Genomic DNA, 24,555 nt, shown 5'->3' on the forward strand with positions numbered 1-24,555 from the left:
GCATGGGGACGGCAGGCCGCCTTCATCTCACTCTGCAAAACGCCACTTCTGGGGCACAGGGTTTGCAGGCGGGAGCCCCAGGCTGGGGCCCCCCCCCGCGTCCGGTGGTCCTCCCGCAGTCACGCCGGGGTAGCTCTGTGGGTGCCTCCCCGCTCTCACGTACACTTGTTCTTCTTCTTTAATATCAGTTTGCCTTTCACTTGAGGCTTTTGAAGGTATGTCTCTCATGCATTGAACTGTTGCCTAGAGTATGTGATAAAATAAATACGAATCCATTTACCGAACTGCAATTTAGTTACATGGCGCTTAGTTGGCATTATATAAATCCAGCGTGCTCTGATGCTAAATCCTATTATAACAGCAAATGTCTTTGCATTTTCCCCCCCCCAAGGGTGCAGAGCCACTCTTTAGCACTGCTCCAGCCCTGAAAAATAATTCCATCTTCTAAATTCCGTATTCTGCAGAGATGGTAGTTGCATTTAAGTGTTAAATCATCTTAGGAAAAAAAAAAAAAGGGAAGCGACCTATTACACTACAGCTCATATGAGGATTTCCAGAGCTTGAGATTGCTTTCAGAACCTTGGAGTGCCAAGTGGAGACTTGCTGTGTGGTCCGCTGCCCATCTTTGTCGTCTGTATTTATGTTTAAGTAAGTCTACAACCAGGCACAGTTGCACGACCGCAATTTCCGCTGTGCCGTAACAATGTCCTCTGCTTCCCGTGTCCTGACACTTAGTGTCTCTGTGTTGTAGCAATATCGGAAACTGAGCCGCTCTTATTATCCTCTCCTGGAGTGTCTCGCTCAGGACCATATGAGCTTCATCGCCAGCTTAGAGCCGCCAGCGCTGCTGTTCGTCCTCACCTCCATCTCCGAGGGACTCGCGGCTCTCGGTAAGGATGGTGGGGGGCATTCGCTTCCCCCGAGATGCGCCCGGGTGCTCTCCGGGCCCGGCCAAGCACCGAGGGAAGGCGGTTTCTGCCTCCTCTGTACGGCTGGGTCAGAACTGTTACTCCCATGTAGGAAGGCAATTTCTCCTATTTTCCTAGTTTATTTTGAAGCGGGCCTCATGGCAGTCTTGCCTTACCTGTAGTTGAGGCCACTGACTTTAAGTGAGTGAGCTTGAGGGGCCCTGACCCAGCGGAACTAAGCACAGGGACACGTGGTAGGCTTACCCCTCTGGCTGCATTTCCCCGTCTGTCATTCTCAAATGGCCCTCTCGCTATGCGCCACACTTCCTTCTGAAATCTACTTGGATTGTTACTCTCCTTTCTAGCTTTTATAAGAATTGGCATAGCCCTCTTTTTTTCGTCATTTCACTTTTATTTTATTTTATTTTTATAAAGCTGTTCACAGTATTTGATTACATTTAATATTCGAACACCAATCCCACCACCATTACACCTTCCCACCACCATATTTTGAATGTTTCCATCCCGAACCCCAAACCCTGCCCCCAAAGCAGAACCGAAATAATTTGTTTGGTATTGCTTGTTATGAATAATCGGCTAAAAAAATGATCCAAAAAAGGTTTCTTAGAGGAAAGTGTGTAAAGGTTGTATTTCACCCAGGAGCCATTAAGCCCTTCTATAAGAGACTACTGTAACTTGTTGTTAAAGGTTGAGCCTTGTGTGCTTATATCTATATCTGCATAGGTATATTTCCTAAGTTTGGTTGCCTTCTACTTTAAACCCCATCAAATGTGGTGTGCTAGTCTTGGTATATTAGTGGTGTAAAGTATGAGATGTCTCGGGCCAGGAATACATTCACTCGCAGGTGAGGTTCTTCCGAGCGTGTGGAAAGCGGCCGTGAGCACAGCCATGGTTGAGTTCTGGGGGGTTCTCGGCTGCCCAGGCTGGCTCTGTGGGGGCGGGGAGGGGCCCTCACCCACTCCCCTCTGGCTCGCCCCGGATGAAGCAGCCTGGTGTGGGGTCTGGCACATGTCTATGGCGTATCATCATTTCACTCTTAATCTTTCTATATTCCCTAGTGCTGTTGATTGTGTGTATGTGTGTGTTGGTGTTTTGTTTTGTTTTGTTTTTTGCTGTTGCAGAAAATGTTTGCTATCTTGGTGGCTTAAAGCAATCTGCATTTATTATCTTAGTGTTCTTTCAGGCCACAACTCTGAGCTGGGTCTCCAAGAATCAGTGGGCCGCATTCCTTCTAGGAGGGAGTCAGGGCATCCTTGCCTTCCCCGGCTTCTGCAGACCACCTTAGTCCCCTGGCTTTGCCCCCCGCATCCCCTCTGTCAAGCCAACAGCACTGTGTCCATCCCACCTTCCGTCCTCAGATGCGTCACCTTCTGCCTCTTCCCTTTGAAGGACCCTTGAGACGACATAAGACATAGCCGGGATCATCCTGGATGACCTATTTTTGTTTGTTTGGGGGTTGGGGCAACCCAGTAGTGCTCAGAAGCTACTCCAGCTCATTGCTCTGGGGTCACTTCCAGCGGTGCTGGGGACTGAACCCCGCTTCCCGCTTGCAAACCAGGTGCTCTACCTCTGAGCTGTCTCCCGGTCCAACCTTCCTATTTCTCTTCAGCTGGTTCGCACCTTCAGTTCCTGGCCAGGCAACCTCACACATGCGGGCTGTGGGAATGTCTACAGACATAGCCGCCTGGCATTAGAGCCTGCGGGGTCCCAGGTTCCTATCAGAGCTGACGCTCTGCCTTCTTGCTTATGTTTTGATCATTTCCGTATAATATACCACCCGTAGATTTGAGTTTAGATACACAGTATTGCCATTTATCTCCTCTTCATACTTGGGGTTTTATTTTTTCCTTCCTCCATCCTTTTTCTTGCATTCGTTTGGTTTGAATTTAACTGCATCTCCCCCTACAAAGGGACTGATCGTGCTTCTTTTTCACTATGACGCCCTGGTTGTCCAGCCTGCATTTGCATCCAGGCTTAGCACAGCTTGCCCTCGAGTCGTCACTCCCCCCCCTCTCTGTCTCCACTCCCAGCCCACCACCCACCTCGCAAAGAGAGAGGATGGAGCTCGCAGCTGCCAGAACACTCTCAAGGAGCTCCCGCCCTCTGATTCTCTGTCGCAGAGGGCCAGCTGCCTCAGTTTCCCCCATTCCAGCATGCTGCTTCTCCACTCCACGAGACCGAGGAACTTGCTCAGACTCCCCGTTCCCGGCCCGTAGCCTGGAGAGAGCTCCGGGCGGGAAGCCCCAGCGACCACAGGCACCATCGCCCCCATTTCACCCCACCTCCAGCTTAACGGTCCTGTACTGCTTGTTGTGCGGTAATTGAAAAACATCATTTCATCTATTTTTGTCCTGTTTTCTAGTTGTTTATGGCAGAAGGGAAAATTCTCACCGCCGTTAATCCTTCACGGACAGAAACGGAAGTCTTGTCTTTTATTATTACAGTGTGGCCTGACATTCCTTTTTTTTTCTTTTCTTTTCTTTTTTTTTTTTAAATTTCACATCTTAGTAATAAAGAGTTGGGATTAGTTATAGATATCCCTGTGGTCTTTGGCCTGGAACCCACCCTGGAGCCAGGCTGTCCAGGGAGTCTTGACCACGCGGCACTTGTGGAGGGAATGCTGGCGCTGGGTGCAGTCCAGAGGCTGCGTGGATGGCACTGTGTGCATTCTCCGCAGTGCCCGCTGCCACCCCGGGTGTTTCCCTGCGTGCACTCAACGCACCTCATTCCCCGAACCTAGACTGCAGAGCCTGACGGAGTGGGTACTCCAGTGGCCCTGCTCCTCCCGCTTCCTGGTCCACGGGAAGCGTCCGAGGCGACACGTTCTGATCACTGCTTTATTCCCAGGGCCTACCATAGTACGTGCTCAATGAATATTTATCGAATGAGTCGGCCAGGTAATGTGATTTTCATCATACAGATGAGTAAATTATGACTCAGAGAGGGCAAACAGCTGCCTGGGGTCATACAACTAATAAATTCCTGATCTCGAACTGAACACACACCTCTTCAGCAGGCCACCGGCTACGTTTACCTGCTGCATGGCCCCTGGCCTGGCAGAAATGGGCTGTCTTCTTCTGATGACTTTATCTGGAGATAAAGTTTTCCAATTTCAGTCTTTCGTATAGTTACAAATTGGCATTATGGTTCAAACTTAAAAAAATAAATAAAAACTGGGGCTGGAGCAATAGCACAGTGGGTAGGGCGTTTGCCTTGCACGCGGCTGACCCGGGTTCGATTCCCAGCATCCCATATGGTCCCCTGAGCACCGCCAGGGGTGATTCCTGAGTGCAGAGCCAGGAGGAACCCCTGTGCATCGCCAGGTGTGACCCAAAAAGCAAAAGAAAGAAATAAATTTTTTTAAAACTATGTAGAATAAAATTAACTATTTGAAATTTTACTTAGAAAAAATTACTTAGGATATTGAGAGTTACCACTTGGGTTTCTCTTTCCCCACAATGATAAAGTTACAAAGAGGCACTTACAGGTTTTGCTTGGGTTACAAGCAGATTTCAATTTTTCTGCAGCTTCATTGGGGGTGGGGGAGATACAAAAGTACAAAAAGCCTTAATTGGTAATAGAATCATGACTAAATCACTGTTTATCAGAATTTTTTTGAATTGTTGTTCTGGGCCAACTTGAATGTAGGAAAAGAAATATGAATGACTCTATTTTCCATCTTATGGTCACTGTCCCCACCCATATGCTTGAATATGAGCAAAGCTTACAAAAATCTGCCCTTAATTGTATTCTCAACCATCCCACGAATGAATATCGATTATACGCATACTGTGCACCAAGTACCGTACCAGACCGAGGCAGAACTGAAAAAAACAGCACAGGCAAAACCTACGCTGGGAACCAGAGCGATAGTGGAGCAAACAGGGCACTGGCCTGGCCTGCAGCCGGCCCCCAGCACCCCACAGGGCCCCCTGAGCATGCCAGAGACCATCTCTGAGCACAGAGCTGGGAGTGGTCCTGAAACAAACAAAAAAGACCTGTGCTGATGGGAAGCTTATGTTCTGGTAAGGATAAAGAAGCAATGACTAATCAAGCACAGGCCTATGAAAATGTCAAGATCCGATCAGTGCTGAATAAAGAATTAAAAAGGGATAATGAAAAGAAAGTGGTTAAGTGTGGCTTTTAAGGAAGTGGTCAGGGAGAGACCCTCTGAGCGGAGCCGGGATGAGGTGAATTCCCAGGAGTGACGGAGAGTGTAGAGTCCAGACAAGCGCGAGGAGAGTGAAAAGAAGGACCCTCTGGGACCCCCCCCCCAGTCTTTCTGCTTGAAGTTCATTTGTAATGCTCCTGCTTAATAGACTGTGTTGCTGTTTTGAACATATTTTTGCACTGGTTGGAACAGTGGGAAGATGAAAACATTTGGGAAATATTTCTTAAAAACTTACGGGGCTGACTTTAAAAACTTAAGGGGCCACAAAAATATGCTAAAGATACAGGAAACTGGGGTGTTCATTAATTAGAGTGACACAGGGGCTGGAGTGATGGCACAGCGGGGAGGGCGTTGGCCTTGCACGTGGCCAACCCGGGTTTGATTCCCATCATCCCATAGGGTCCCCTGAGCACTGCCAGGGGTAATTCCTGAGTGCAGAGCCAGGAGTGACCCCTGTGCATCGCCAGGTGTGACCCAAAATGCAAAAAAAAAAAAAAAATGTAGAGTGACACAGGCTTGATGTTGGAGGGTGGCAATGGCCAAAAAAAGCCAACAGGAAAAGAAATTTTTTAAGTGGGAGGAAACCTGGGGCTGGAGCGATAGCACAGCGTGTAGAGCATTTGCCTTGCACGCGGCCGACCCAGGTTCGAATCCCAGCATCCCATAGGGTCCCCTGAGCACCGCCAGGAGTAATTCCTGAGTGCAGAGCCAGGAGTAACCCCTGTGCATTGCCGGGTGTGACCCAAAAAGAAAAAAAAAAAAGTGGGAGGAACCCGACGTGCCAGGCACTGGGTCTCTTCGGACAACCCAAGGGGTGTAGATGGTCAGAGTGAATGAGGGCAGAGGTCGAAACAGAAGGCGAGTCAGAGTTCGCCCCTAGACCTGCCTGTGTCCCACCAAGAGAGCCCTTTGGTTTCCAAGAGAGCCTTTCACACAGGCTGTCCCAAGTCCCTTGGCCTCCCTTCCGTCCCAGGGAGAAATTCTGAGTCAGAGTTAACCTTTAGCTCGGCCTGTGCTTGCAGATGCGCCAGCAAGCCACTGCCCACAGCACTAACTTTCCAGGGCTGTGTCTGTGCAGGCAGGCCCGGGGCGGCCCTGGCGGGGCTGCGGGGCCAGAGCCCAGGAGCCCCTGGTGGGCTTGGGCGTGGAACAGCAACCCCCCCAGAGAAGGCCGGAAGGCTACTAGGCTTTAAAATAATTGTCCCCAGATTCGTCTAGACTGTGAGTGCATCTTTTTTTATTTTTTAAAGTTCCTAACGACCAAGAACTCGGACAGGATTTGAAGATTCATTCTTTCTGCCTACCTAGGGGAAGACTCTCACTCTCCGCAGCTCACGTACACTCGAGCTGCCCGCAAGGAAAGCCGGTCGTGGTGCAGAGTCCGAGGCACAGTTCGCTCTTTCTGACCGAGTGTCCCTGAATCCTCAGGATCCCCCAGTTTGCACTTACCCCGTCCAGAGCCCCCGACTGTAAATCAGCCCTAATGGAAGCTCCTCTCTGGGCTTTTATACACTCCAACCTTCGTGTCTAAAGTGTTTACCTGGCTTTTTCATAGCTGACTCAGTAGAGTGGAGCCTTTTAGTGCAACCTGCATGGCATGCGGTCCCCGAGTCTATGTGAAGTCGTTATCATTCTTCCTGTGATGGATGGCATATCAGTCTTCACTGGGGAGGAAGCCATATCTGTTTCCTGTTTGCTTCCTTCGGGTAAATGTTAAGCTGCTTCATCCAATGCTTTTTTTTCTTTTCCTTTTTTTTTTTTTTTTGATTGGGACTTCTAAGGTAGGAAGTAACGTGAAGGGAAAATGCAGAGCCCTCCTGTGGCCACCGTCTTAGACTTCCTCCCTGGGTCAGAACCAGAGCTGACTTTCCTACACAGTAGCCAGTTAGCAGAGGGAGGAAATAGTTCATCCATCAATCAAGTGCCATAACGTCAGGAGGGAAAACTGCCCCCCCTTCCTTTTTTTGCAGGTACAGAGGACTGAGCTTGACCCACACCCCAGGCCCCCGGGAAATCCCTTTCTGAAAAGCTTGGGGTCAGGGGTGTGGTCGTGGCACCACATATCCCATCCCAGCACTGCTGGGTGTAACACCCCCTCCCCCCACAAGAGAAAAACATTAAGAATGTTTGTTGGGCGGAGGGCAGTGGTGGAGGGTCAAAGGCACTTTGGTGGAAGAGTTGGGGTCAAAATTTTATATGCCGATGCTGTAAACTCTTAACTATTTAACTACATCTAAATGAAAATAACACTTCTGTTTTTTTGGGTTTTTTTTTTTTGCTTTTTGGGTCACACCAGGCGATGCACAGGGGTCACTCCTGGCTCATGCACTCAGGAATCACCCCTGGAAGTGCTCAGGGGACCATATGGGATGCTGGGAATCGAACCCGGGTCAGCCGCATGCAAGGCAAACGCCCTACCCGCTGTGCTATTGCTCCAGCCCCTAACACTTCTGTTTTTAAGAACAAAAATTTAAAAATATTAAAGGTCTATAGCTCCATTGTTTCCCAAAACTATTGTCCCTGCCCTGATTCCTTGGGCCCTCACTCGGCCCCCACGGCCCCCCGGTCAGCTCCCGTGTCCTCCGGCCGGCGCACACACACTTCCCTGCAGTCCAGCTCAGCCCGAACCCGCCTCCCGTGTCCCCTGTCATCGTCCCACCAGAACAACATGCATGTAAGGTCTTTTCGCCGCTCCCAGGGCGTCAGTTCTAGGTATGGTCACCGGACACAACTCAGGACCTCTGCGAAGGGAGCTCAGCTGTCACCTCTGAGCCGGGGGGGCGGGAACGCACAGGGGTCTCAGGCCCCCTCCGTCCATCCCGTGGGAGCCTTGCGCTGCCCCCGGGCCCCCTGCCCTGCCCCTCCTAGCCCACACCTATTCTACAGGCTCGAGTTTGCGCGGCCACTGTGTCCTTTATCCTCTGTTATTTCTGTGAGATGCATCAACTCCCAGAATCGTGTCCAGGTTGGTCAGAAATCTGGGCTTTCGTGCTATGAATCAAAGCTCTAGTTTAATAAAAAAAAAAAAAATTAGACCCTTCAGGTATGCCACTGGTTACCTTTTGGATGTAAGGCAGTGGGTACGGCACGTGGTTTTGGACACTGAGACCCGGGTTCAAGCCCCGGCACCACATATAGGTCCCCCAAGCCCCGCCAGGAGTGACCCCTGAGCACAGAGCCAGGAGTCAGTCCTGAGCACCACTGGGTACATGTATGGCCCGAGAAACAGTGACAATAAGGCGAATGTCCAGCACGGTGGCAAAGCTGCCCCGGATTCCCCGGATGCCTGCCTCCCCCTCCCTGGAAAGCTCTCAGAGCTCCCCCCCACCCCCGCCTCTCCCAGGCTCTCGCACACCAGGAGGGACTCAGGGGCTCTGACCTCAGGTGTCTGGGGCTGGTGGGCACAGGCTCAGCACACAGGGGACCAGGGCCAATCCTGGGCTCCATATTGCTCCCTGAGCACTGCCAGTGGCCACCAGGAGCCAGGAGTGGACGCAGAGCGTCACCGGGTTGGACTCATAAGCAAAACATAAAAATAACTTTTCCTTTTTTTAACTTGCTGATAAGATGAGGGATTCTGCCCCATGCAGTCCCGGGACCCTTTGCTTCCTCATCTGTCTGTCTGTCTCTGTGCCCGGCCCCAGAGCAGACGCCTCGACGTTGAAAGAGATTAAGCAAAGCAAAATGCTTCCTTTCGGGTATTTACAGTTGGATGAAACTAAGTTGCCCTGGGAGCAGCGCGTGACTGCCATGGGACAGTCCCGGGCGCGGACCCTCGAGTGACGCCGCCCCTCCCGTCTGCTCTGCCCCCAGACACGCGCGTGTCCTCCAGCTGCTGTGCCAGCCTGGACCACATCCTCACCTACCTCTTCAAGCACGTCTCGAGAGAAGGCAAGCCGGGCCCGCGGGGCAGCGAAGGGCCCCCGGCCAGCCAGAGACTCCTGTCGTTCCTGCAGCAACACCCCGATGTCCTGCCCCAGGTAACCGCCCTCCCGGCGAAAGCGTCCCCGAAGCCGGCCAGGGCCCCCCCTACAGCTCAGCAAGCAACTAATCTCTGGGAGTGAATTCTTTTCTGGGACTATTTTTCCTGCAAGTAGAATAGTATACTGGCCTGGGAATTTTACAGCCTCCTTCATCTCACCCCGGCTAGGTTAGAATCCCAGACAAACACTGTCACTGCCATCCCGCTGTTCATCGATTTGCTCGAGCGGGCACGAGTAACCTCTCTATCGTGAGACTTGTTGTTACTGTTTTTGGCATATCGAATACACCACGGGGAGCTTGACAGGCTCTGCCGTACGGGCGGGATACTCTCGGTAGCTTGCTGGGCTCTCCGAGAGGGACGGAGGAATCAAACCCGGGTCGGCCGCATGCAAGGCAGATGCCCTACCCACTGTGCTATCGCTCCAGCCCCCCAAACAAACAAACCAAAAAACCCTAAGTGGGATCAGGTTAGACTCCCCCAAAGGGCACTGGCTCCCAGAGGCCCTCGAGGGACAGGAGGTGGCTCGGGCCTCTGGTGCCTTGGGCGCCTCCCCCCCCCCCCCGCATCCCCGCCTTGTGAGTGTGGCCGCTTGTTGGGACACTACCATTGGCCAGTGTCCCCATTTGCTCGGCAGCTCATCAGTACTTCCCCGTGTATCGTCTCAGGAATAAAGTTCCCGCGTGGGCGTGCGCCCAGGAGCGGCTGAGTGATGGGTGAAAGAGCGCGGTTCCTGTCTTCCCCTGGCTCTTTCTGGCGGGCAAGTGTGGGTTAGGTGCAAGGCCCGTCCAGCTTTGGGGAAGCTCCCCCTGCACGTCATGTCACGGCGGCGGCGTGCAGGAAGACGCGGGCGGACGTGTGCGGGAAGGGTGGGGGGGCGGAGGGCAGCTGCCTCCCTGGGGGACGTCCAGGCCCACTGAGCTTGCAGGGCGATAGCCTTCTGTCCAGTCAGTCGTTTTGTTTGGCCACGCACCGCAGTCTGTGTTTTACCAATGCAAACACTTTCACACGGTCACTCGCCAGCCAGCCAGCCCCTGGAGTCAGCAGAAAAGCATCACCACGAGGAAAGATAGGAGGGAAATGGAAGGAGACGGCACGAAAGACGCATTCTTCAGGCCGCCGTGGTTGGCGGGTGTTCGGGCGCAGTCCCGCTAAGCTCACCAAGGGGGATTCTCCAGCCCCCCCACTCCCGGGTCGTTCTGCCGGGGAGGGACGGCCGTGCAGACTGGGTGGAACCCGGCAGGAGGCCGCCGGCCTTGTGCTCTCGGAGGCCCTGGAGCTGTTCCATCGTGGTGAGTCAGCAGAGAGAAGAGGAAGGTAACTCCCGTTTACGGAGGTTTTCCAAGGACGGGGCACCAGAATCGGAAGATACAGTTGCTCCCCTTCAAAGCTGGGCTTTGAGAGGAAGTTTCCTGTCCCGGGGGACAGTGAGGCCGGAAGCTGCACCACCAGACGGTCAGTGGCCGCAGTGAGGATGTGCGAGGAGAGGCCGTGGCCCGGAGGGCACCCACAGCCCCGCGTGCCGCTTTCGTCCTCGACGCCTCACAGATGCACCCGCTGGGCCACAGAGACCCGTTCGGTCACACTGGTTCTCTCACCACTTCAGAGTCCCATGCCTGCCCCTCTGCGCCCCCCCCCCCCCGTGCCCCACTGACCCTCTGCAGGGACTAATGACGTCGGGCAGTCTGCTGCAGCCCTCAGTGGTCACAGGGAGACAGTGGAGAGCCAGTGGCTGAAAGCTTGTAACCGGGGGAAATAAACCAACAGCCTGGATGCAGGCCAGCCCCCAGCCCACCGTGGAACGTGGCACGCGACCGGTCCACCCCCAAGCCTGCCCGCCAGCCCCCCAGCCAGGATCGCAGTGTTGTCCTGTAAACTCTGGCAGGAGCGTGAAGCTGGGAGAAGATTTTAGTAAAAATCAATAGGACGCAGCCCTCACCGAGTACGGGGAGGCCAGACCCGGCCAGACTGGCCAGGGCAGGGGACAGTCCAGCGTGCCTCTCTCAGAATGACCAGGCACGGGTTGGTTTAAGTAATTTCCGTGTTAATCGTACTTGGTAATCCTTTGCTTTATAACACATGACTAAGTAGTGATATATCTTTATTAACAGTGGAATACATTCTATTTATTTGGAATGTAGGCTTTCAGATAGCGTTTTAAATATTAATGCCCGGGCTCTGATAGTCAGCATAAATATGATTTGCATTAGCACCGGGTTATATCATCTTGAGTGCCTCTGATGTCAACTATTGGGTCTAGTAATATCTGACATCATCTCCTTAGGTCACTGACAACTTTGACCTCTATTCTTATGCACAGTTTCTGTAGTCTCAAAAGCTCTTTTGAATTGATTTGAAATTTTGACTCTTCCCTTTATGAGGCAGTAAAATTGATAATTATTCAGATGGGAACTGAGCGCTGAGTGAAAAATCAATTCCGCCCGCTCTCTGCTGCGTATAAAATTACTTCTGAGTCGGCTGGACGGAGCGGATGGCCAGAGTAAAAGCAGCAGGCAGGAATAGTGGGAAGAATTAGCTGGACAGAGCTAATAGCCTGGAGGGATGGACTTGGAAAAGAGGGAGTGGGCCAGTTGGGGGTTATTATGAGCAAGGATGAGCCCATTGATCATCTGTTTACATCAGCTTTCCGAGACCTTATAAATCAGCCCTGAAGAGCAGCAGAACCCAAGATTTGGCCTCGGACCAGAGGGACTTGGTATTAGATTATTCTCGTTTTCACACTCAGATGAAAAGTGAGCCATTGATTATTCATTGGTTGCCCATTAAATGCTGTTTTTATAGATGATTTGCCTATCACAGAAGGTAATGAACAAGGTTGCTGCTTCTCGACGTGAGGTTTCGGTTTTCAGAGCATCTGTGTCGGTTAAGTAATGCCTAACCCTATTAAAAGGAATGGGTTACAAATTGCTTAACAGTGCTGAAAAACTAGACCCTGATGACTAATTGTGCTCGGAGTTTAGAGAGGGGTTGTCAGCTCTTTAAACTTAACTGATGCAATGATCCTGCGATTATTTACTAGTTTGAACTCTCCTCCCCTAACCTGGACCTAGACTGCTTGACGCATAATTGCGGGAAGAGTCTCAGCTCCAAACTGTGAGCATTTATTTCTACGAGCCAAGGAAACGGGAGTCTAGCTGGGGCCTTGCTTGCAGGCACGGCTGCCTGGGAGACGTGCGTTCTGGTGCCCCTCACCTGGAAATGTGCAGATGGTGACCTGCTCCCTGGCTGGGGAACCGTCCGTGTTGCTGTTGTTCTAGTTTAGGTAGCATGCGTACAATGGTGTGGAAGCTTAGAGTTTGGGTGAACGGAGTCACGAACCCCCACCCCCACCACCAGCGAGCCCCACTGTCGGCCACTGTCCCTTCACTCTAGATCTTTAATTAAAAAATAAGTCTACTTCAAATAAGCCACCATCCATCTCTGGCAAATAAAACCTAACTCTGCAAGCATTATATTAAGTCCATTTGAAGGTCCATTATAGTGAAGTGAATCTATATTTCAAATAAGAATCATTGTCTAGTCAGCACTACCTAGACTTAACAATTGGGAGGAAAACACGGTCCACACCCGGGGGACACAAACATCACTGCCCCCCACACGACAAACAGACGATCCCGTGCAGTGTGGCCTGCCCAGGTCCAACCTCCATTCTAAAAACAGACCAGACCAGTGGTGATGGTGATTGCCCAGTGACCCGCCTATGTCATTCTGCAGTTATTATTTCTGCGATACATGTTTTTTACAGTTCTGTCACTTGTTACGTGTTTGCAGCTGCAACCCATAGTCCAGCATTCACTTCATAATGCCACGGAAGGAAATATTTGCCCAAATTAGGCCAAGGAAGAGAATGTGCTTCTCTAGAATCAGAGGCCGTTTCAGAGACAGAGCTGTTCTCCAGATAGGACCAGGACAGTGATGCCAACTGCAGCTCTCAGTCAGGATTCCAATTAAACTAATTGGTCTGGAAAGAGTAATACCCTCCACAGAAGTGGAACAGGGACTGCGTGACTGTCAGTGTAACTGATTAGATTTTGCAATTAGCGAGGTATTTTTAGCAGTTCTCTACCACCTCAATATATTGAATAGGGAGGAATTAGGATATTTAGGTTTGAATTTACCTTACCCCCATTTAGTTATGACTTCACCGACGGTGACTTCTCAAAAACCGGAGAAAAGTTTTGATCCTCGCCCTTTCCCCGTTCTCCCCTCGCCCTCGCCCCCCGTCCTCCACCCCAATAACCTGGCATTTAACTACAGATCGTGAAGAGCTGTCAGGAGCGATAAGGATCATACTTCAGTAGGGACGCAAGCTGGAAGAACATTCACCCTTTTCCTCTATCAGTCAGTCAATCAATGGAAATTGCTTTTGTATAGTGCTCTCCGTGACACGCATCCCAGAGTGAATTACAGCAGGAGGGAAATCATCTGCTCTTTTTTCATTTTTGTATTTAGATTGAAACGATATTGCTCAACATTTTGACATACTAGACATCTTTCATGGTTAAGCTCCCATTCCCTAATACTAAAGAGGAGAAAGCGCCGGTGCGCGTTTCTCGGGGGCTGAGCTCCTGAACCCTGCGGCCACGGTGAGTGCCTCACGGTGGGGGACGCTTCACAGATGACATGTATTCACCTCTCTGATCCTCTTTAAAAATAATTAGCCAGGTTTCCTGATGTCATTACAGACTTTTCCAGTGGACCCCAAATACAAAGTGTCTCCTCCCTCTGACCCGGTAGCTCGGTCTGGCTGATTTGCAACTGGCTCCAGATTCCTCGAGAATCTGGCAGTAGGAGGGGCCGGAGCAGCAGTACAGCCGGTTAGGCGTTTACCTTGCACGTGGCTCATGCGGGTTCGATCCCCAGCGCCCCACATGGTCCCCTGCGCCCACCGGGAGTGATCCCTGAGCACTGCCAGCTATGACACCCCCCCCCTCCAAAAAGAAAGAAGAAGAAGAATCTGGCAGTTAAATGAATAGAGCTAAAAGAATGTTGAGAGCCAGGTCTGAGGATGATATTTGCACTGCTGCGCCCGTGGCCTTACTCACAGCAGCCAATGCATGGACTGCATGTTTGCTTCTAGGAAAGACATAAAGCCACGGAATGCGAGCTTACTCACTCTGTGCAGGCACTGGTTTAAGCTCTTCGCCTCTGCATCATCTGCTTTGAGTATCGCAGTGTTTCTGCAGCTGTGGTACCGTGAGCACTGTCCTAAAGTGTAGAGGCTCACGGGGATGGGAGATGCACAAAAAGGATTTGGTACCTTTCCCAGAGCCACAGAGTCAGAAAGGAAACTGCCATTCTTGCCTAGGTCTGCTAACCCCCACCCCACCCCACCCCACCCCACCCCACCCCACCCCCCCACCCCCGAGCTCACACATGCTTAACCCACGAAGCTCTCTGGTCCCGTGGGCTGCTACTCGTCTAAGGAAGCGTGTATGTTTTGAGAACTTTCAACGAGACGAGTCGAACTTCCATGAAGTCCCACTGGGGCCTTCCTCGAGAAGGGCTGAGAACTGTCACCCTACCCCCCAGCTCTGCCGCAGCCAGGACAAAACAGATGGGCCTCGGCCCTGGGAGGCAACAGGCGAGGAGACGGAGGTCACGCTGCCAGCTGGTGTGGGACAGGCCCGCGGGCCGCGCTCCGGAGCCGCCTCACCACCCCCTCGCCGGGCGCCCGCCCGGTGCCCTGGCAAGACTCGGAGTCTCTGCTCGGGGGTCCCCCCAGATCTGCCTTTGCCCAGGGCAGCATCGCAGGGCAGCTGGAGGCTCTGCCTCTGGCCCTCCCAGGTCCTGGTTCTCCCCACTGAGAGCCGCCCAGCCCTGTCTGCCGCCGAGCACAGCGCCCCCTAGGGAAGGCCTCTCACACGGGCGGCTGGAGCCTGGGTTCCCTGGAGAACGCCCCCTACCACCCCCACCCCGCATCCTACCAGGTCCCACAGCCGAGGTGGCCCAGAGCCCAGCCAAGGACGAGTTGTCAGACGCAGTCCAAAGGGGACCCCCATCGCCACACAGCCCTGAGGCTCTTCTGGCTGCCCTGGGGCGCAGTGAGACCACTCCCCACCTGGGGTTGCCAGACGGGCTAAGAAAAGTCAGAAACCCAGCTTTTTCTAACTGTTGGTCACTGATTAAAAATTAACACCAAAAAAATTAAAACCACTCTTCAAGCTAGCAACCTGGTAGACTCTCAGAGGTAAGATCTCCCCCGCGCCATCCCTGGGCCTCCCCCCCGCCCCCCACCCCCAGCCTTCCTGGGTGTGAACTCTCTCCCTCTCCTCTCGTGAGCAGCTTCAAAACAATGTCGTCCGTTAACTTTGGCTCGGGACGGGGACACTTCGGTATCTACTGGGACTGAAAACGTCTTTCTGCCGTTCTGACAGCAGGGATGCCGTAAGCAGACGGTGAAATTCAACAAGCACATTCCAGACCTTTGCTCTCTTTTATTTCCCCCAAATCGGCTCGGTTATGTGTGGTGCTGTACGGCCGTGTGTGCGCGCACGCACACACCCTGCCACTGCTAAGTTACTGAGGATCGGGTCAGAATGTCTTAGGGGACCAAGACAGGACAACAGTAGCCAGACGCCAAACAGGTAGTAAAACTCCGAGAGGGGAGCAAACTGTTACCAGCGATGAGTTCATGAGTGCCACCCCGGTCTTGAAGTTAAAGTTTCTCATTTTAAAAGTAGAAAAAAAAACACTAGTGTTCGTGCAAATAGTATCCAGTGAAGCTCCCTCTAGGCCAGATCCTTTGTTACCTTTGTTATACTTTGTTATACTTTGTTGTACTTTGTTATCTACAATCCCGATTTCATTTAGAAATATTACAGAAACATTTGCTGCGTGCCTCTTTTAACTGTAACCAAAAAATTTTCTTTCACTTTCAAAGAAAAGCCAGTTAAATGGGAACCTGTTGTTGGTTTCTCTACCACCAGATTAGTGTTTGAACTATAGTACCTGTTTTTACGGAGGAATTTCCCGCCCAAGGATGACCTCCATCTTCAGTCTTGTCCCAGCACCTCACGGAGCCTGATCTGTCTGGCCGAAGAATGTCTGGAAAACAGAGCCCCAGAGTTCATTTTTATGAGGACAGTCTACAGGACTCGGCAGCATCTATGCCTGGTTATAGATGAGTATACAATATTAATGGCTAAATCAGGATAACTTGCAATCTACTGTATCTAAATGGACGGGAGCCATAGCACAACAGGTAGGGCATTCACCTTGCATGCAGTCGACCCGGGTTCGATTCCTCAGTCCCTCTCGGAGAGCCTGACAAGCTACCGAGAGTATCCCACCTGCACGGCAAAGCCTGGCAAGCAACCCATGGTGTATTCGATATGCCAAAAACAGTAACAACAAGTCTCACAATGGAGACGTTACTGGTGCCCACTCGAGCAAATCGATGAACAACGGGACGATAGTGCTACAGTGCTACAGTGCTACTGTATCTAATAACGCAACTGAAACTCCACAAGGATTTTTTTTTTATTTAAACCTGGATGAGGAAAGAAATAAGCCCTCCCAATTTTATCCCAAATGGTGAACGCAGCAGACGTGTTTTGTTGTTATTCTTTGCCAGGACATGAGTCTTTCTACCTCTAAGCGCAGTTTAAGGATGTAATCCATTGGTAGCATAACTTGCCTTATTAATTGAAAGGGATGGAATCCACCAGATGTAGCCCAAACCAGCAGAGAGTTGGGTGACTAAGCAACAGCGAAGACACCATATTGAGTGAGCCAGAATTCAGTCTCCAAGTCATTTATTTCAACCGATGACAATACATTTAAACTCCAGTGCCTCAGCAGTGATTGATGGTTTAATATCATATATAATTTTTTTAATGAAGGAAAACCATTTAAATATGTTACCATTTGCACTAGTATTCTCCTATGTACATAACTGCATTTAATCATTATGGGGATTGTTTTTATACTTGTGTAATTTGTATCCGAGAAATAACTGTCAAAGCCATCTCATGCTGTTGCTGGAAATGGCAGAATGCTCAGCCTGGATAGATTCATCCTTCCCTGCACATAATTAAGAGTGTTGGAGTTTTCTCTGCCACCACATAGGAATTCCGTGTTTACGTTTCTGAGAATGAGAAACCAGCACAATGTGCTTTTTTTTTTTTTTCCCCACTTTCTGGGGCCATGATATTTTAAGTCCCTGAGTTCTGTACCAGTGTATGATTTGAAGAGTTTGATTTTAGGACTTTTAATATTAAAATACATAATAAAATTTTATTATCTAATTATAAGAGGGTTTAGCCTCTTATTAAAGTTGCTAAATCAGGCCTCGATTAGCATCATAATGGCACAGTTTGACACGGAATACTCAAAAGTCAAGTTCGATGGAGGGGATGGGTTTGGGGTTTGGGTTTGTGTGGGATTTGTGTGTGTGTGTGGTTAATGGTTGGGGGTGGGGAAGGCTCTAATACCTACCCCTCGCACATAGTAAGCGGGCTGACATGCATGTATGGAAACAAACAAGGGGCGATTTGGGACGCTGGGGAAGGAGTGGAGGTGTCCTCGGAGCTCGGTCCCCTTAGGCAAGGCAGCTGGTATATGTAGCCTTTTGTTTATCTGCTACTGGTTTATGTAGCCTTTAGGCCGGCACCAGAAACAATCACTCCTACAGGGTCAGCTGCTGGTCAGAAGCAAAGTAAGAAAAGATTTTGTGTTCAAATGCACAGCCATGATTTCTGTGCAGCTGGTACCTGCTACTGCTGCACAGCGTGAAGGTGAAGGGTCAAAGAGGCAGTTGTTCAAGACTCAAGCATGGCTTAAAGGGACTTGTAGATTAATCTGCTTTATTAACTTCTGTATATTAGATAACTATTGCTGTGAATGACAGTACATCTTTTTGAATAAGTCGCATCTCTTCTCTTTTAAATTAGCTTTTGAGTAATGAATATTAAATAGAAAGCATTTCAGGGGTAATTAAATGAAAACAGAATGATGTCATTTTACAATTATATTTGTGTGTTTATAGAATAGGGGGATCGTAATGTTTTCCACAGAGCTTTTTTTTTAAAAAAAAAAAGACAGCTCTTCATAAAGAATTTGAAACAAATAAGTCACATGTCCATCAGCCTTTGTCTTCGAGGGAAGACGGTCCCGTTGTTGATGACGCAGCGCGAAGTCACTGGGTGCCTGGCTTGCTGCGGTGGCCCCAGGGGCTGGGAGTGTTTTCTTTATAAATTAAAGTGACTGCAATCTGTCATCATTCTTTTATCCACAGTTTAGCACGGCCCATTCGGCTATTAGTCTAGGGCAAGTGTTCTCAGAACGGCAAAGGCATTGTAAACCACGCACAGGGCCGGGTGCTCTGTGCTCGGGGACAGCAGATAGAGCATCTCCTGCGCGCAGGGAAAGCTCGGCCCCAGGTGGGGGGAGGCCCGCAAGGACCAGATGCGCTTCCTGGCGGCCTCGCCCAGTGTGGCAAGCGGCAGGCACACAGGCGGGGCTCAGCCTCTTGGTAACCTGTGACTGGCACGACTGCCTATGGTCGCAAAATAAGTTTCACTAAATGTATCCCTTAGAGAAAAAAAAAAAACAAAACTCTCTCTCAGGAGAATTTCTAATCCATGGAGTAAATACTGACTGGAAAAGCATCTTTCCGTCTGTGTTCTGAAGGAGTGGTGTTGTCTGCTGATGCCCAGCGGTCTTTGTTTTCTTGTTTCACAAATTCTCAGCAAAAGGAAGCACAGGACAGTCGCCCTCGCTTTTGCGTGTCTCCCCCACCCCACCCACCCCCACCCCCTGTCTCTCTCTTCCTCTCTCTCTCTAGTGTCTCTCTCACTCTCTCTGTGTCTGTCTCTCTCACTCTCTCTGTGTCTCTGTCTCTCACTCTCTCTGTGTCTCTTTCTCACTCTCTCTGTGTCCTCTGTCTCTCTCACTCGCTCTGTGTCTCTGTCTCTCTCACTCGCTCTGTGTCTCTGTCTCTCTCACTCTCACTCTCTCTGTCTCTGTCTCTCTCTCTCTCTCTCTCACACACACACACACACACACACACACACACACACACACACATTTGGTTTGGGGTCTCCTTTGCACTCCCCCCGCCTAGCACGAGGGAGCACAGGCACAGCTGTTCTGCTCCCAGCAGTGTCTCTGAGGACACCGGAAACCCCTTCCTTTGTCACACCCAGGCCAGCCCAGGACTCCGAGGAAGGTGCTCAGCTTGTCCGGGTGGCACAGACAGGCCATCTCGCTTGCCCAGAACGGACGGGCTAGAGGCATAGAAGCGGGTTCTCCCCCCTTGCCGCTCCCAGACAGAAGAGCCTTCCCCGCGCTCCCCTCCCCCCAGGAGACGGCCCGCCTACTGCCCGCAAGTCTGTTGGGACAAAAGAGTCACCCGGAAAGGAAGGGTGGCCTCAGACTCGGAACCAGGACAGTGAAGGACCGTGATGAGACAGAAGTAAGGGGGTGGTTAACACGTGTGAGGCTCGCCCCGAGCTCTCCACATGATACTCATCCCTGCAGGAGGCAGTTACGCGTCCTCTTCACTTCCTGTCAGCGTATGAGGGCTGCGGAGTCCCGGCAGTGGGCACCCGCCATGTCTCACAGGCAGGGAGTAGCCGAGCCCCTGGAACTGGTGACAGCTCGACTCTGACCTGGCGAGGGGACAGGGCTGGCAGGGATGACAGGAGCCTACGGAAGGAAGAGGCCTCCCGGCCTTTCTCCTCCGCCCTCCATCCCTTTCCGAGGCTGACAGGACGAATGGCGCGCTGGCGTCTGCCTTCGCTTCCTGGGCGAAGGGTCTGAGACTGTCTCAGTTTCTTGGGGAAACGGCATCGTCCAAAGGGAGGGTTGGCCTGGTGATGCGTGATTTGTTCACTCTGCAGTTATCACAGGGTGTTCACTGCCGTGTTCCCCAAGTACAGCAGCGTGCGCAGCGACGTGACTCAGCATCCCTGACTCCTTTCTCCCGACGGGGCGGGGGAAGAACCGAGGCAGCGGCAGCCACGGCGCTGGCTGGGCTCACGGAGTCGCGTGGGGCGCCACGGAAGACTTGCCTCTGGGGGACCAGCTGAGGCCCCCCGAAGCCAGGGACCGCTGGGGAGTCACTGCTGCGCCTGTCCTCTCCCCAGCTACCCCGGGGCCCTGGCGCCCGCAGTCGGGCTCGTGACATCCCACGCGCCTTTATCAACGCTGGTGCAGTGAAATCCTTTGTGTGTGCTGAGGGCCCTCCCAGGCGACAGCCAGGGCAGACAGGGTTCGAATCGGTGGGCGGCTTGGCCCACTGGTCAGACCTCTCCCTGACCCTTTCCTTAGCAGAGTCACCTTACCTCTTGGGGACGGCAGCACCTCAGCCAGAAGGAAGAATTCTGGCACTTCCCTGGCACCCGGTGGCTGAGCCCCTCCTCCCTGTGGCCTTGTGCCACCCCGCCAAGATTTCAGCCCCGACTCGCCGCCTCAGCCCGCGCCATCCCGTCTCTGCCTTATCCCCCGCCCTGGCAACGCTGCCCCCGTGGACCAAGGTTGGGGGCACGTGTCACTGAAGCCACGTGAACAAGGAATTGGAAGCAAGCTGCCAGGAAGTATGACGGTGACCGAGACAAGGGCAAGGGCAAGGCTGGGACCAGGAGAGAAGTCTCCTTGGCGCCCAGGAGAACCCCAGGAAGAAAACTCGAAGCCAGAGCTCTGTGCTAATGCCCGGACCTAAAGTGGCATCTCGCTTTCGAGGGACAGAGCTCCACCAGGGAACTGGGAGCATCAATTAGCGCTAAGTGCATTTAGGGATGGTTTCTCTGAGACCCTCGGGAGGGAGGGAAGCGAGTAGATGGGTGGGCAGGAAGAGAATGACGAACACCAGCCCTGGCGAGCGCGTTCAGACCTCAGGGAGCCAGGCTTTCTTGCACACGATACCACAGTGCCCAGTGCATGGTAGAGACTCTTGTCACTCTGAGCCATGAGGAGGTGTGAGAAGTGAGAGAGCAAGGAAGGGAAGGGAGGGAGGGAGGAAGGGAGGAAGGAAGGAAGTAGAGGGAAGGAGGAAGGAAGGAAGGAAGGAAGGAAGGAAGGAAGGAAGGAAGGAAGGAAGGAAGGAAGGGAGGAAGGAAGAAGAAAGGAAGGAGAGGGAAGGAAGGAGAGGGAAGGAGGAAGGAAGGAAGGAAGGAAGGAAGGAAGGAAGGAAGGAAGGAAGGAAGGAAGGAAGGAAGGAAGGAAGGGAGGGAGGAAGGAAGGGAGGGAGGAAGGAAGGGGAAGGAAGGAAGGAAGGAAGGAAGGAAGGAAGGAAGGAAGGAAGGAAGGAAGGAAGGAAGGAAGGAAGGAAGGAAAGAAGGAAGAAAGGAAGGAAGGAAGGAAAGGGAAGGAAGGAAGGAAGGAAGGAAGGAAGGAAGGAAGGAAGGAAGGAAGGAAGGAAGGAAGGAAGGGAGGAAGGAGGGAAGGAAGGAAGGAAGGAAGGAAGGAAGGAAGGAAGGAAGGGAGGGAGGGAGGAAGGGAGGAAGGGAGGAAGGAGGAAGGAAGGAAGGAAGGAAGGAAGGAAGGAAGGAAGGAAGGAAGGAAGGAAGGAGGGAGGGAGGGAAGGAAGGAAGGAAGGAAGGAAGGAAGGAAGGAAGGAAGGAAGGAAGGAAGGGAAGAAGGAGGGAAGGAAGGAAGGAAGGAAGGAAGGAAGGAAGGAAGGAAGGAAGGAAGGAGGGAGGGAAGGAAGGAAGGAAGGAAGGAAGGAAGGAAGGAAGGAAGGAAGGAAGGAAGGAAGGAAGGAAGGGAAGAAGGAGGGAAGGAAGGAAGGAAGGGAAGAAGGAGGGAAGGAAGGAAGGAAGGAAGGAAGGAAGGAAGGAAGGAAGGAAGGAAGGAAGGAAGGAAGGGAAGGGAGGGAGGGAGGGAGGGAGGGAGGAGGGATGGAAGGAAGGAAGGGAAGGAGGAAGGGAGGAAGGAAGGGGGAAGGCGGGCAGGTGTCCCTGGCGTGTCAGACACACAGTACCCTGTACACAGTGGAGGTGCACCTGCCACACAAGAGGACGGAGTGACAGCGTCGCCGGCCGGGTGCGTGCAGGTGAAGGAGCCTGGAAGGGGCAGCCTGTGTGGGGGTCTGGCCCCCGGAGAAGTTGCTCCCTGGGCAGAGCGAGGAGCCCCTCGGCCCGAGCCCCTGCACCGTGGGCTGGAAGGCGGCTGACAGAAACCTGGAGGAGAGTAACTGGAGTGATTTAGGAGAATGGAAGGGCTGGCTTATGGGGCCAGATGGAAGCAGCTAAATATGTATAGCCTGCCTAAGTGACAACTAAATGGGGCATTTGATAAGTCTATAAATACTTGGAAGATGTAAATGCCAAGGAGGAAGGGGAATTACTTAGCAGGGCACAATGGAGTATTGGCATAATGGGATAATATTAAGAAAGGGAAAATGAAGGTTGAACATCAATAAAAAGCTTCCTGATGAAGAGAACCATCCCTGACAAGGGGACACTATTAAGTTAGGTGCTGCGAGCCAGGGGAAGTAATGGCGGTGCCATCTCTCAGGCTCCTGGCAGTGGAGCCAGCCCGGCCAGAGCTGGGCGGGTCCTGAGGAGGAGCGGGGCCCGCACCTGTGTCCGTGGCTTCCTCCTCCTCCTCCTCCTCCTCCTCCTCCTCCTCCTCCTCCTCCTCCCACTCCTCCTCCTCCTCCCGCTCCTCCTGCTTCTCCTCCTCCTCCTCTCCTCCTCCTCCCACTCCTCCTCCTCCTCTTCCTCCTCCTCCTCCCACTCCTCCCCCTCCTCCTCTCCTCCTCATCCCGCTCCTCCTGCTCCTCCTCCTCCTCCTCCACTCCTCCTCCTCCTCTCCTCCTCCTCCCACTCCTCCTCCTCCTGCTCCTCCTCCTCCACTCACCCTCCTCCTCCTCTCCTCCTCCTCCTCCCACTCCTCCTCCTCCTGCTCCTCCTCCTCCTCCTCCACTCCTCCTCCTCCTCCTCTCCTCCTCCTCCCACTCCTCCTCCTCCTCCCACTCCTCCTCCTCCTGCTCCTCCTCCTCCACTCACCCTCCTCCTCCTCTCCTCCTCCTCCCACTCCTCCTCCTCCTCCTCCTCCTCCTCCGACTCCTCCTCTTCCTCCTCCACTCCTCCTCCTCTCCTCCTCCTCCTCTCCTCCTCCTCCTGCTCCTTCTCCTCCTCTCCTCTCCTCCCTCTCCTCCTCCTCCCACTCCTCCTCCTCCTCTCCTCCTCCTCCCACTCCTCCTCCTCCTCCTCTCCTCCTCCTCCCGCTCCTCCCGCTCCTCCTCCTCCTCCTCCTCTACTCCTCCTCCTCCTCCTCCTCCTCTACTCCTCCTCCTCTACTCCTCCTCCTCCTCCTCCTCCTCCCCTCCTCCTCCTCCTCCTCCCACTCCTCCTCCTCCTCCTCCTCTACTCCTCCTCCTCCTCCTCCTCCTCCTCCTCCTCCTCTACTCCTCCTCCTCCTCCTCCTCCTCTCTCTCCTCCTCCTCCTCCCACTCCTCCTCCTCCTCCTCCTCCTCCTCCTCCTTCTCCTCCTCCTCCTCCTCCTTCTCCTCCTCGTCTGAGGGGAGTGGGAGCAGCCCGGGCTCTCCCTGGAGCCCCCCCCACCACCATCTCACTGCCAAGAGGGGCCCCGCAAGGCGAACACCCCCCCCCGTTTCCCACCAGCTCGCGGGTCTGTTCTGCACAGCCACCACATTTGACCCCCACCCGACTGCGTCTGCCACCGTCCCTCCCCACACTGCCTCTGGCCCCTTGGAGCCCCTGGTCAGCCCCCAGACGGCATTGGCCAGACCCTCTCGCCCCTGGCCCGCTGCCTGTGGGGGTTAGCTGCTTCTCAGCAACAGACCGGAATGTCACCAGTGCCCACGGCACCTGCCGTGGGTCGCCCACGGCTGCGTCCTCATGTGTGAGAGTCTGTGGAGGGCCCAGCCTGCGACGCATTCAAGGGACTCGACTGCCCGCGGGATCCAAGCGAGAAGCCGGGCACACGGGCCTGTGTTCTCAGCCTCCCTGGCTCCCTCCCGATGTCACCGAGTCCCGTCCGATGGCTGCCAGGCCGCCCCTGCCATCTAGGCAACTATAAATAAAGGCTCCGGGGCCTGAAAGTCAGAGCGCTGCCCTCTGCGGTCTGCCGTGTGTGCCCGTAATGGAAGCTGCCGGGAGTGCGCGCCCTGCAGAGACGCTCTTTCCCCTCTCTCCTCCCCAACCCCTGCCTCATTTGGGGCCTGCTGGAATAATCCTGCTCGTGCCAGTCAGAGACGTCTCTGCCCACCAGGGCTCGCGCACAGAGCTGCGGCGAGAGGCCACGAGACCTGGCCCAGGCGCTGACCAGGAGGCCCCGCAGCCACGGGCCGGCCTGGGCAGGCCACCGGCCTCCTGCCGCTCTGCCGTGAGCCGCGCTCCTCCCCGGCGACGCTGCCAGCCTGCCGCCTCCCGCCCTTCCCCGGCTCCGAGCGGGCATCACGGCTGCCACCCACGTCCTGCACTCAGGCCCTGCCCCACCCCTGCTCCTCTCCCCGCCCGCCGCAGCCTCCTCCGTCTGTC

The 24,555-nt window shown here is 53.2% G+C and overlaps 1 protein-coding gene across 1 annotated transcript in view; it reads left to right on the forward strand.

The window, feature by feature from the left end:
- Positions 1-24,555, forward strand: part of RANBP17 (RAN binding protein 17) — a 233,952-nt gene that overhangs the window by 197,988 nt on the left and 11,409 nt on the right. Inside the window, exons 25-26 of the mRNA XM_055124757.1 lie at positions 752-890; positions 8,914-9,080. Of these exons, the coding sequence (XP_054980732.1) occupies positions 752-890; positions 8,914-9,080 (306 nt within the window). The remainder of the gene's footprint in view (positions 1-751; positions 891-8,913; positions 9,081-24,555) is intronic.

Source organism: Sorex araneus, chromosome 2, assembly GCF_027595985.1.
Source record: "Sorex araneus isolate mSorAra2 chromosome 2, mSorAra2.pri, whole genome shotgun sequence".
In the NCBI taxonomy this organism is placed as follows: Eukaryota; Metazoa; Chordata; class Mammalia; order Eulipotyphla; family Soricidae; genus Sorex; species Sorex araneus.